At 47.9% G+C, this 11,420-nt stretch overlaps 5 protein-coding genes across 5 annotated transcripts; 3 read left to right on the forward strand and 2 right to left on the reverse strand.

The window, feature by feature from the left end:
* Window positions 1–16: 16 nt before the first annotated feature.
* L228DRAFT_220419 (Mgm101p-domain-containing protein) lies at window positions 17–1,365 on the forward strand. The gene is made up of 2 exons (XM_018330239.1): window positions 17–654; window positions 709–1,365. The coding sequence occupies exons 1-2, from the start codon at window positions 41–43 to the stop codon at window positions 986–988; spliced, it is 894 nt and encodes a 297-aa protein (XP_018188322.1). The 5' UTR covers window positions 17–40; the 3' UTR covers window positions 989–1,365.
* L228DRAFT_247149 (3-hydroxybutyryl-CoA dehydrogenase) lies at window positions 1,181–2,598 on the reverse strand. The gene is made up of 4 exons (XM_018332577.1): window positions 2,320–2,598; window positions 2,160–2,259; window positions 1,966–2,099; window positions 1,181–1,902 (listed from the first exon to the last, which is right to left on the reverse strand). Exons 1-4 carry the CDS (start codon window positions 2,443–2,445, stop codon window positions 1,303–1,305), a joined length of 960 nt encoding a protein of 319 aa, XP_018188323.1. The 5' UTR covers window positions 2,446–2,598; the 3' UTR covers window positions 1,181–1,302.
* A 241-nt stretch (window positions 2,599–2,839) lies between these two features.
* L228DRAFT_260905 (putative topoisomerase 1-associated factor 1) lies at window positions 2,840–6,844 on the forward strand. The gene is made up of 7 exons (XM_018334292.1): window positions 2,840–3,036; window positions 3,089–3,326; window positions 3,392–4,131; window positions 4,180–4,270; window positions 4,320–4,624; window positions 4,671–5,673; window positions 5,728–6,844. Exons 1-7 carry the CDS (start codon window positions 2,962–2,964, stop codon window positions 6,762–6,764), a joined length of 3,489 nt encoding a protein of 1,162 aa, XP_018188324.1. The 5' UTR covers window positions 2,840–2,961; the 3' UTR covers window positions 6,765–6,844.
* Window positions 6,845–7,175: 331 nt separating this feature from the next.
* L228DRAFT_247150 (hypothetical protein) lies at window positions 7,176–9,107 on the forward strand. The gene is made up of 2 exons (XM_018332578.1): window positions 7,176–9,002; window positions 9,090–9,107. The coding sequence occupies exon 1, from the start codon at window positions 7,476–7,478 to the stop codon at window positions 8,796–8,798; it is 1,323 nt and encodes a 440-aa protein (XP_018188325.1). The 5' UTR covers window positions 7,176–7,475; the 3' UTR covers window positions 8,799–9,002; window positions 9,090–9,107.
* A 203-nt stretch (window positions 9,108–9,310) lies between these two features.
* On the reverse strand, window positions 9,311–11,292 carry L228DRAFT_135542 (putative TFIIH and nucleotide excision repair factor 3 complexes subunit). The gene is made up of 2 exons (XM_018329132.1): window positions 11,054–11,292; window positions 9,311–10,992 (listed from the first exon to the last, which is right to left on the reverse strand). The coding sequence occupies exons 1-2, from the start codon at window positions 11,175–11,177 to the stop codon at window positions 9,647–9,649; spliced, it is 1,470 nt and encodes a 489-aa protein (XP_018188326.1). The 5' UTR covers window positions 11,178–11,292; the 3' UTR covers window positions 9,311–9,646.
* Window positions 11,293–11,420: the final 128 nt, after the last annotated feature.

Below are 11,420 nucleotides of genomic sequence, written 5' to 3' on the forward strand. Positions count from 1 at the left end.
GTCGCCCAGTCTCTTCAACACCAACAACCAGTTTTGCCCCATGGCGTCGTCCACCTTTTCTAGGCCAGGGTCTTTCCTGTGCAAGCAATTGTCATCAGCACGAATTGCACGCTCTCTCTCGACATCGTCGCTGTCTTTTCGTTCGCCAACGTCACCCCAGTGGAGAGCTGTCGCTGTCCCTTCCAACGAATCGTCATCCAACACAACACGCCAATGGAGCCGTTGCCTTGTAACAACAACTCGTCAGAGAAGAGCAGCGCAGGGCTCTCAAGCTGAAGCAAATGCTGCGGCCCCCAGCCCTGCGGATGATGCAGTTGCTAGCCAGTCTATTGAAACTCAGAACCTCACCAATGGGCTCGGCGACGAACCTCTTATTCTTGACGAAGGAAATCGACAAGTGGATTGGTCGCGGTCATTCCATGGACTTTCGTCTGAGCCATTTCCCAAGGAGACAGCGGACACATTATTGCAGGAGATCCATCCCGATGATATCGAGGTAAAACCAGATGGCATCATCTACCTTCCCGAGATCAAATACCGAAGGATATTGAATAAGGCTTTCGGGCCTGGTGGATGGGGTCTTGCTCCTCGAGGGGAGACGATCGTGACACCGAAGTCTGTCACAAGAGAATACGCACTCGTTGCTCACGGACGGTACGGTGCACATGTTTCAAATGGCTTGAGCCAATGCTGATATCCTCCCTTTAGGCTCGTTTCCGTTGCACGTGGAGAGCAGGACTATTTCTCGCCCGAAGGCATCCCAACCGCTACCGAGGGTTGCAAATCGAATGCGCTGATGCGTTGCTGTAAAGATCTTGGTGTCGCCAGCGAGTTGTGGGATCCGCGCTTCATTCGAAAATTCATGTCGCAACATGCAAAGGAAATTTTCGTTGAGCACGTTCCATCCAAGAGAAAGCGGAAGATATGGCTGAGAAAGGATGATCAAGTTCGCTATCCTTACAAGGAGACCAAGGGTTTCGGGGCCTAAGATGCATGGCATATTACCGGGCAAGGCTATGAGTAAATGCCTTTACTGTTTGTTCTGGAAATCAACATAGCGACGGCATGGCGACGGCAGCTATTGTACAATACTAAATCTCAAAATTCATTCAACTCTCGAGATAATTTTGTCTTTTGGACTCGCTCACACCAGTAATGTGTTCGCAAAGCGCACTGAACCCCTTATGACACATTGAATTACTAATGTCCGAAGCGCATTTGCGATAGAAATGCTTTCTTAAATCAAGGATATAATGGCCGGCTTTATCTGCATTTGAACTTTGCATTGAGCTAGCTAGCTGTTCAATACTCATAGAAGCCTTTTCCAGTCTTCTTTCCTAGCCACCCGGCATCAACCATCTTGGTAAGAAGACATGCCGGTCGGTATTTGCTGTCGCCAGTTTGCTCGTGAAGCACTTTCATGATCGCTAAACAGGTATCAATTCCAATAAAATCAGCCAGCTGCAACGGACCCATCGGAACATTGGTTCCATTCTTCATGATATTGTCAATATCGTCCCTTCCGCCAACACCCGTTTCTAGACAAATTATGGCTTCATTTATATATGGCATTAGTATGCGGTTAGCCAGAAAGCCGGGTGAGTCGGCGCTTTGTGATGGTATCTTGCCCATGCGTTTGACAAAAGCTACCGCTGTGTCAATCGTGCTCTGCGAGGTTTGCAGGCCAGTGATGATTTCTACTCCCTTTTGCACCGGCACTGGATTCATAAAGTGCGTGCTGATGACGCGCGAGGCAGCCGAAAGATCCGTAGGGTATCCATTTGTCGTGGCAGCAGCGATCTTAGTCACGCTGATTGAAGACGTATTTGTAGCCAGGATGGCATGTTTCGGACAGGTGAGCGCAAGCTGTGAGAAGATGCTTGTTTTTAAATCGGGAATTTCCTGCAGTCACATTGATCTTAGCCCTAAGTTCAAGATATTGTAAAGACTTTCTGCATGCAATACCGGGACAGCTTCTATTACAAAGTCCACGTTGGAAAGGTCATCCATAGTCGTCGTTGCATATATTCGTTCCCGGGCTGCCAACGCATCGTCTTTTGTGATGCGCTGCTTCGCAACATCTTTCTCAAGTAATTTGTCTAAGGTAGATTTTGTTCAATATCTTTGCGCCTCCCTTTAGCAATAGAAGAAAAGCATACCGGCGAACTTTAAGCTTTTGTCGATTGACGCCTGGGAATTGTCTACCAAGGTGACTGGGACTTGGGCTCTTTGAGCGGCTACCAGTGCAATACCAAGCCCCTAAGATTTGTCAGTATCTTATGTACTATATTGGAAATCAAACTGATTTTCAGGAGATACCATTTGTCCTGCTCCAACAACCCCCAGTCTGTTAACTTCGGCTGCTCCAGCCTGGCTACTGAAATTTCTGGCATTCTGCGCGGCGACTTGCCGGAGGAGCTGTCTGCGAGCCAACAAAAATATCATAATAGCCAGTTGATTCCTTCTGGAGAAGGAAATCTATTTTGAGGATACAAAAATCGACCTTTAAATCATCCAGAGTAAAGTGAGCGGAGAACGGTCGCCTTCACTTGCGCGGAGCTTTGCGGCATACTTCCGCTACCATCGAGGCACATTGGCACATGCCTCGGTAACCAACCGGTCCGACCCCACGGGGTGATTTAACCATATCAGACCGCTCTAACCAAACCTATTTACTTGAACTTGAGACCCATGACAATCGAAAATTTTAACCATCAACATAACAAAGAATTGGGGATTATCATAACCATGAGCTGATTGCCTTGATTCTCCTATACATTTGAACGCTCCGAAGAAGTGGAAGCCAATGATGAAATTGGATCTTATCTTATCGCATCTTATCCGCAATCTTGTTCGAACGCGTCGCGATGTTCGCGTCGCGTATTCCTGCACAGGAAATGCGCCGAGATGATATAGGCTTCGAGCGGAAACAACGGGAGTAGATGTGTCGTCACTGTCAAAATGAATCCCGACAATGATGATCGCGATGTCATAGATCCAGAAGTTCGGGCCTATGTTTACAGTCTGGTGTCAGCTGTGAGTTTAGTGATCATACCGTGGCGCGTCAGTACAGCTAATTCAATGGTAGCTTGGTGGAAGTGCGGGGGACGAAGGCGGCAGGTATATTCTCGGAGATGATGCTCTAGCATGTTTGAAGGATCTTAAAAGGTGGCTCAAACTCTACGATGAGCGGACCAATCGACTGGATGTTGCAAGATGTCTGGCGGAGGCCAACCTGGTCAATGGCGACTTGCTGGAGATCCTTGCCGCTTGGCGGGAGGATGAGCCTCTGAACAAATTGAAGTCCAAAATTGCATTGGCATGCTGTTCGTAGTGCACTTAGGCTCTATTATATGAAGTTTTGGAAAGTGGATGCTGACTCTGAACGCAGTGGAATTACTAGTGCCTTTAACCTGGCCCATTGAAAAGGAGGACGGAGACGTGACTGTCAATCATCATCGACACATGCCATATTTGCAGCTCGCTCACGTCTCGTATAAACGCGGAATATTACACCATGATTCAACCAAGATTCTCCGTACAGCAGTTCGCATTGGATTACCGTCCATGGCCCTCCCGCTCAAAGAACGCAGCAGTCGCGACGAAGGCATCATCAAACTCATCCTATACTTTTTCCGAAATGTGGCCTTGATTTCTCCGCCTAGGAATCTACCAACGGAAGAAACGCAAAATGATATAGCTCGCTCTGCTACAATTGACTCGTTCGAAGAGCAGGATATTCTCCATTTGATTTTGACCGTGTCATCAAGCATGGGCGATGATTTCGATACAGAGGATGTCGTGGTACTTGAGTTGCTCTTTCATCTCCTCAAAGGCATTGATGTCCCTCAGCTTTTCCTAGACAACTCGGAGCTCTCGGCCAAGAAGGAGGACGAGTTGCAAGACATGCTCAACAAAGAAGCCGGAATGCGCCGGAGTTATGCGCGTGTTGCGCCTTCCAGACATAATAGATTTGGCACGATGATATGGCTGAAGAGAGATGACGAAAAAGTCTCGACACTCTCTGGCCAGGATGTGCTTCGCGATGGCCAGCAAAGCTTGGCAAAAATGGATAGATCTAAAAGGTCAAACAAGTCGAAGCGAGGAAAAAAGGGTCAAGAACCGGTTCATGTGAGGATTTCCAGAAACCCTTCAATTATTCATCTCTAACGGCGTCAGAATGACTTTTCCATGCCTGAAAATATTTCCTCTGCTTCCAATCGACGCCTCCGTGCCTTCGTGGAAGAGTTCCTCGACGCTTCTTTTAATCGTCAGTATCCCCCGGTATATATGTAAATCGATCTGCTAACAATCGGCAGCGCTCTTCATTCATATTCGCAAAGCAATTGAGCGAGAGGAGGATCGTGTATTAGATATCCACATTCGTCAATATTTCTATCTGGTCGGATGGTTCCTAGAAGCCCAACGTGAACGCCGCGAGAGGTATAGGAGACTTATGAAGCAAGGCGGGGATGTTAAATCTCCTGATACGGAGAGCTTCGCTCTCGTAGCCGGTGTCTTGAATCAGGAAACGTTTATTTCTCTTAACCGGTCCATGCAGCAGGCACTCGATAATAAGTCCTGGCATGACTTAAACGCCGGGATGAAGTGCTTCACCCAAATTGTGAGTTCCAATTATATAAAATGGAAATGTAGACTAACATACTCAGCTTTTGACTGTACATGAAATGTCGGAATCGCCTCTCGAAGAAGACCAAGAAATTGCGGAAAATATTCAGAACCGTATATTCTATGAGGAAACCACTCACGACCGACTCTTCGCTATCGTTCGCGCTTATAAGGATCAAGGCTACAGCTTCCTCGATACGACAACTGAGCTGACTCACGTTTTCCTTCGCATGTTAGAGCGATATTCTAAGCAAAACGTGGACATGCAAGTCCGATCTCGACGGCGAGCACGGAAGAAGAAGGCTGCGAATCCCGTTGCAGGAGCCGAGGATCAGCAGGAAGATGGCTCAGAGGCTGAAGAAGTCGCTCAAGCACAGATGGTCTCGAAAGAAAGAAAGTTTGACTTCAATCGATTCGCCTCGAAGCTCGTCACGCAGAAGTGTGTCGACCTGTACGTCGCACTCACACAATACTACAATGATTTGGATACGGAACAACTTAAACGGCTGCATCGATTTTTCTACCGCGCAGCGTTTAAGATGGAGATGAGCGTCTTGCTCTTCCGTGTTGACATCATAGCCCTGTTTAACAAAATGATAATGGGACCAGATGGCCTCGATCAAAGCAGCCCTGTCTTCAAAGACTGGAACGAATTGGTTAGGCAGATTTTCAAAAAGCTCATCCGAAAGATGCAGGAGAGGCCCGAGCTAGTTATCGAAATCCTTTTCAGCAAAATCCCCTCAACCTTGTACTATTTGGAGTATGGCCACGAGAAGCAGACGGTATCGAAACCAAGAGCGCCAGCCGAATTGGAAGTTAAGCCGGGCTGGGACTTTCCTCAACAGATTGGTATCGCTGTTACTGCGTTACTGGACCAAGACAAGCGCAACTTGGTCCAATGGATTAAAAATATTCTCAGCGAAGCGGCAACCGAAAGACAAAGCTGGTCGGATGCTGCGCAGGCATCTGCAGGACTTGACGGCTCTGATAACGCAGCTGAACATGAGTCAAATACCCGGGAAACCGATAATGCTCCCTCGATTGGTAAGATATCCCTCAGCCACTTTCATGACGCGAATGCTAACTTGGGCATAATAGTAATCAAACCAGATAATGAACTTACTCGTGTTGCCATGTTCAGAGACAACCGGCTTCGTCTGCTTATGAAGCTCGTTGGTTTTGAACGGCTTGGCTTAGATGACGAGCCTGACGCAACGTGGGTTATACCCTCGATTCTCAGCGCCCAAACACTCAGTCAGAACCTTGAATATATCAGCGCAGCTGAAGTTGAGCCTCCCCAATTGGACGGCAAAAGTGCAGAAGATTGCATACGACGGAAGTCGGCTGCGAGGCGAAGAGCCGATTATGACGACGACGACGACGATGCTGAGGGCGATGTGGGAGCGGATGAGGACTTTTTGTTCCCCGCTGGGGGGCCAACTATCCGTAAATCAGACAGTTTACAGAAGCTAAAAACGAGAAGGCGTCGAAAGAATAAAGACAATGACGAGGGGGATGAAGTGGACGAAGAAGCTGCGAAGGCAAGAAGAGAAGCCCGAAGAATAGCGGATCTTGAGAAGAGGCGGAAAATAAAGAGTGAGCTTTTTGTTCACGATAGTGATGATGAGGACGATGAAGATAGGGATCGCGAGTTCTTTGCTCTCGAAGAAAAGCGGAGGCAAGAACATGCTAGAAAGGTCCATGATACTCTCATGTCCATTGAACAGCCCGGAAGTAACTCCAGAAAGAAGAGGAAAAGCGAAGGAGGCAACATCTCCGGAAAGAAAAGAACGAAGAGGACCGCGACTGTTTTGGAGAACGACGAGGAAGAAACAGGCGTCGAGAGCATTAGCAGCCGCTCTTCAATTGACAGAGATGATATCATGTCGGACAGTGCAGATCCGGCAACAGATACACCGTTTTCTTCGCCACATGCTCGACTTGCAGACAATTTTCAGAAACGGCATAGGTCTGAATCTATTGCTACTGTCGATTTAGACACTTCTGAGGCAGTAGTCGAGAACTTCGGTGCCGCCGAACAGGAGGACGATGAAGATATTGATGAGCCCTTGGTTCCAGTGGCGGCAAGACGGCGCATGAGGGCTGGTTTCATAGTTGAAAGCGATTCTGAATGAATGACTCGCCTTCTTTTCCCCCTTTCCTTTTCACATGCAACTGTAATGGGCCTGAAATTAGCGCTGGCGTTAGGAGGTAGATATCAGGATTACAAATATACTTCCAAAGTTAAATTCTTGAGTTATGCATGCGCATCAGCACTCCTATAACCCGGGTGAAGAGCAATGCAGTGCTGAAGTATTTTTCATATAAAATTCAGCAGACCGATGCAACAACTAAAAAACACATGAGACTTAAGCATATTGAACGAGAGCCTGATTGCATTTAAAGAGCGCTCCATGCTTTCCTTAGCCTCCAAACTCACACTTGTAAACAAGGCTGAATAATCAATGAATGCTTTCGTAACTATTTTACAAAGTGCAGCAAGACAATTACTATCTTCACAATAGCACGCACCGTGAATGACAATTCCGTAACCTGGGAGACGGGAATATCATATTCAAGCACCAATGCCACTGTGCCTTTTGAATCTCCTTCTCTTTGACTCCAATAATTGGGCTAAGCAAACCCTCGTAGGTCTGATTTTCTATGCACAACATTCAACTCGACCCTAGCTGCATAAAAACAATTTCTGAATGCTTTCAATTCAATTCACATACATTCACCTCTTTTTCAAAAGAGACCCTAATCTCGAAGAATGAAACAATCATCGCCATCCCTCTGTAATATCCAACATTCTGAACGCAACGGAGACTTCTCCAGTAGCACACATGGAGATGTCTTCATCTCAAAGAACAGTCCACTTCAATACTCTCCCACCGGACAGATTTCAACAGAGGCAGCCAAGGCGGCCACTCAACCTTTCTACTAACATACATCCTAGCCTAAACAAACCTCTCCCGCCACTTCCACACAGCACTCCTCTGCTTTCATATCCTACATCGCCTCTGCTTGTCCACTCTCAGGATCTGCATTATCAATCCCGGAGCCTCTTCCTGGCTTCTAGACGGACTTTCTCAGAAAACGCTCATCTCGGGAGAGACCGCTCTCAGCAAGAGGCTCCTCCATCCATGGCACTTCCGCTGCTCAGAAGTCCGCATAGACGACAAACAACTGCCTTTCTGCCCCGACGAGAATCGATACTTCCCTCCACACCTGTCCCATCAAGTCAGATTCCAAGACCCTCACGAAACGGGAACCGCCGTCTAACGGAGGTGTCATGGAGAGCTACAGGAACCTTACTAGAGGACTCAACAACATGGAGAACAGCAAGAACGAACAAAGCTGGAAGATATCGAGAGATGCAACCTTCAACGGCAATAGCCTCCAATCCATACGCTGCTTCTTCCGCCGCAAGAAGATACATCAGCTGTTCAAGACGAACTTTAGAAGCGGAAGAAGGCGCTCGTTTAGTCAATGGTATTGAGAACAGAAGCAACAATTGGTTTTGGTCCAAAGATCGAGGAGCTCGTCACGGTGCGTGGCTCCCCAGAGAAGAAGATACTCTAGGGTACTCCTCCAGGATACCAGATCCACACAGGCCAGCTCCACGAAGAAGACAAACGATAGCGTCGACAGCTACGTCGACGTTAAGCTCTGGCAGCTTTGACCCAGTTGATCGTACCGGACCTTATAATCCGTGTCCCACGCCGCATCCTCTTGTTGCGTTTTGGCCGAAGTCTCGAGTTCCTTTGCCTGTGAGGATGGCAGAGATAAAGAGGGACATTGGCAGTCCCGAAGAAGAATTGATGACAAGCACCATAACTACTCTGCCTGCTTCTTCTTCTTCTACGCATGGGCCAGAGTCAAATGACGAGGCTGCGGCGCAGACTGAAGCTGAGCAAGCAATTGATGAGCCAGTGGTGGATTCCCCTCGCAAGCTGTTTCGGCGCAGAACATTGGCGGCATTGAGGGAACTATCGGTGACTCAGGAGAAACCGAAAGTCCCTGCTTGCTCGTCTTTGAATGCATCATTGGGCTCGCGAAGAAAGTTAAAGGAGGAAGATAATACTGTTGGTGATCCAGCATTTGTATGTCGTGTTTATGATGATCCCCAAGCCGAGGCCCTCCTTTTTTTGGTTTGTGTGTATTAGGAAGTTTGGACTTGGCGGCGGTGCTGATGAGTCTTCAATACTAGGTAACTACTGCTCAGCCAACAGCGTATTGGAGCGGGCGATTTGTTGCGGTGAATGATTGTATACGAAATGAGGAGTTTGTAGTTGCCGACCGTCAGCAATTGACGCCGAGTCCGGAGCTGGCGGCTACGGCTTTGAATCATGGTTCTTTGCAGAATACGCCTACGGACGAGAAAAGGATTAGTCGAGTTTTTGCAGAGTTGAAGTATTGTTGCCAAACGAAGGAGGCGAGGGATAGTCTACAGGTACAGTTTGTTTGCATTTTCTTTTTCTATGCATATTTGCATGCATTGAATCTCAGTTTCGACGGTGTTGACCCAAGTGTAAGTATAAACTAACCTCCTGTTGCGGTCATAAGGTATTTAGGGACAAGTACGAAAACAAAAATCCGCGTTCTCAGAGGATTGGTACGGTCGTGAGGGAGAGGACAAAGCTATTTGACAAGATCATGGGGAAAAGAAACGTTTCAGACTGAAGAAGGGTTTAAAAATGGAGAAGGGCAGTTTCAATCCCGGTGCACTGCTGTCTCTATAACCATGAAAAGGCCTCATGCTCGATGATGCGGCGCACGGAAATCATTGTTGAGATGCTCAAGATAGGATCGAACTAGTTGTTTTCGACATTATTTAGCTTCAAATGCTTCTCTAGATGTATTTAAACAAGATCGAGGGGGAAATAGAAAAACACCCCTAGGGAATTCCCCAGATATGCCCAATAAATTCTTTTGTTGTCAAGGCTATAGTCTTATGCCACCGCCCGGTACGCCATGTAATGCAATGATAGAGTTTAGCTTCAGATTTTTGACCTTATGTGAGCTTCTTCGGTCTGTTGCGAAGATAGGCTGCAATTTGTTCGTGTCTTGTGACGAAAAACATTCTTCTCTTGTCACTTCGCCAAACAAGAACACCAACCTCATCAGCATAATTGGCCAAATTGTCATACTCTTCAGCAGTGACAAAGTCTTTGAATAGGAACCCGCCTGTGGCTTTCATTCGCTCGCCTTCAATCTGCCAAAGGCGGATTTGATCCACAACGGTAGGCGGCAGGACGGGAACATTTTTGCGCATCTGCGGATGCGCGTGTGTGCCGAGATAGCTAATGATCTGGTCACTTGTGATACCAGTCTGAATGGCGCGCCGAATAGATTCTCGGCTAATTCTCCCCGCAACCATGTTGGGATATCGAGTGGAAAGCCTGCTGAAGAGAGCGAGCACGGCAATTTGGAGTGGAGAAGAAGTATATGCGTAAATGCGGTAGTTGGTCTCGATGACAATGAATCCCTTGCTGTCGCCACCGGCACGGAGAGCATTGTCGAAGCCTGCGCTGACGGTCCGAAGCGCACCAGCGTCAGACGTGAGCGTTGTCGCCAAGCGCGTCGGATAGAAGCGGCGCGAGGATGATTTGCGCTGATAAACAATGCCAAAATCGCGTAAATCGTCGAGCATCTTGACTTGGGTGGGAGTCAGGGTCGTCAAACTATAATCTTGCCCAAGCTCAAGGCTTCCCAGCATGAAGAGAAAAGAGAGAACATCCACAGGATCCATATTTAGCTGACACACCGAGATATTAGCTTGGGATCTAAAAGGGTCCAATGTTCGAAAGCGTCTCATGTCACTCACACTCTCGGCATTCTCCAAATAAAAAATCAACAGTGTCCAAACTTGCGCGTTGATTTCCTGAAGAAGGAATGAGAAGCCCGCTTGCGTAATTTCGACCCTTCTCCCTTTGATCTCTACCAGCCCACCCAGCTCTAAAAGCTTCTTCACGCCCTGGCTAACTTCCTCTCCGCCCTGCATGCCTATGCCCGTACTGCCCACCATATAATGCAGTATACCCTCCCACTGAGCTCTTGCAAAGTCATCGAGGAAATCGACGTCGACAGAGTGCTTATCAGGCGTATCGCAAGGAACACCAAAGGATTGATGGTCACCGCCACCGGTAAGGGCCAGTCGCAGAGACTGCTTGAACGGGTTGGTGAGCGCGTAGGCTCGAGGAGAATTAGGATTCAACACGATGGAGAGGATGTGTAGACGTTCGAGGAGGGAGAGCGCCTGGTCTCGTTCACGCCTGCTATCTGGTCGCACCCACTGTTCGAGATCTGCAACCGGTAGTGGGTGACTGTGGTAGAGAAGAGCCATGACAAAGCTTTTTGCTGCGCGCGAAACATTAGTACTGGAAAATTCAAGACTCTTATCATTATGACTGAAACAAACCCAAATGAGGCAGCATTCGACGGAAAATAGCAAGTGCAGTCGAAGGCTGCCGGTACAGGCGCTTGAATACTGTACCGGGCAGCGACTCGAGATATTCAAACGAACGGAGAGACGAGGTCGACATCTTGATTGATTCTCACTTGATGAGCTCCAAAACCAAGATAGACAAAAAGTCGCTATCTATCAATCATGATTTAGAATTGGACGGTGTCGCTGCTGCGGCTTTGCCGCTCTGTCGCGATGGGAGAGACGTCGAATAATGACTTCAGCTTTCTGTGGGCTGTTACCTACGTCCGCGCTTGTCGCGCTAAAGCTTGTTGCGGGCCGCGCTGATGTCTCCGTGGGCATATAGACGAGAGGAACCTCC

This window comes from Xylona heveae, assembly GCF_001619985.1.
Source record: "Xylona heveae TC161 unplaced genomic scaffold L228scaffold_5, whole genome shotgun sequence".
NCBI lineage: Eukaryota > Fungi > Ascomycota > Xylonomycetes > Xylonales > Xylonaceae > Xylona > Xylona heveae.

What these genes read in the sequence shown, in the direction of transcription:
- L228DRAFT_220419 (XM_018330239.1), top strand. Translation starts at nt 41, where the DNA reads ATGGCGTCGTCCACCTTTTCTAGGCCAGGGTCTTTCCTGTGCAAGCAA. An exon ending in GCACTCGTTGCTCACGGACG is followed by an intron (nt 655 to 708) that starts GTACGGTGCACA and finishes TCCTCCCTTTAG; the next exon opens with GCTCGTTTCCGTTGCACGTG.
- L228DRAFT_247149 (XM_018332577.1), bottom strand. Translation starts at nt 2,445, where the DNA reads ATGATATTTTTGTTGGCTCGCAGACAGCTCCTCCGGCAAGTCGCCGCG. An exon ending in TTGTTGGAGCAGGACAAATG is followed by an intron (nt 2,260 to 2,319) that starts GTATCTCCTGAA and finishes GACAAATCTTAG; the next exon opens with GGGCTTGGTATTGCACTGGT. An exon ending in TTGTAATAGAAGCTGTCCCG is followed by an intron (nt 1,903 to 1,965) that starts GTATTGCATGCA and finishes ATGTGACTGCAG; the next exon opens with GAAATTCCCGATTTAAAAAC.
- L228DRAFT_260905 (XM_018334292.1), top strand. Translation starts at nt 2,962, where the DNA reads ATGAATCCCGACAATGATGATCGCGATGTCATAGATCCAGAAGTTCGG. An exon ending in TTTACAGTCTGGTGTCAGCT is followed by an intron (nt 3,037 to 3,088) that starts GTGAGTTTAGTG and finishes ATTCAATGGTAG; the next exon opens with CTTGGTGGAAGTGCGGGGGA. An exon ending in CCTCGACGCTTCTTTTAATC is followed by an intron (nt 4,271 to 4,319) that starts GTCAGTATCCCC and finishes AACAATCGGCAG; the next exon opens with CGCTCTTCATTCATATTCGC.
- L228DRAFT_247150 (XM_018332578.1), top strand. Translation starts at nt 7,476, where the DNA reads ATGGAGATGTCTTCATCTCAAAGAACAGTCCACTTCAATACTCTCCCA.
- L228DRAFT_135542 (XM_018329132.1), bottom strand. Translation starts at nt 11,177, where the DNA reads ATGTCGACCTCGTCTCTCCGTTCGTTTGAATATCTCGAGTCGCTGCCC. An exon ending in TCGAATGCTGCCTCATTTGG is followed by an intron (nt 10,993 to 11,053) that starts GTTTGTTTCAGT and finishes TTTCGCGCGCAG; the next exon opens with CAAAAAGCTTTGTCATGGCT.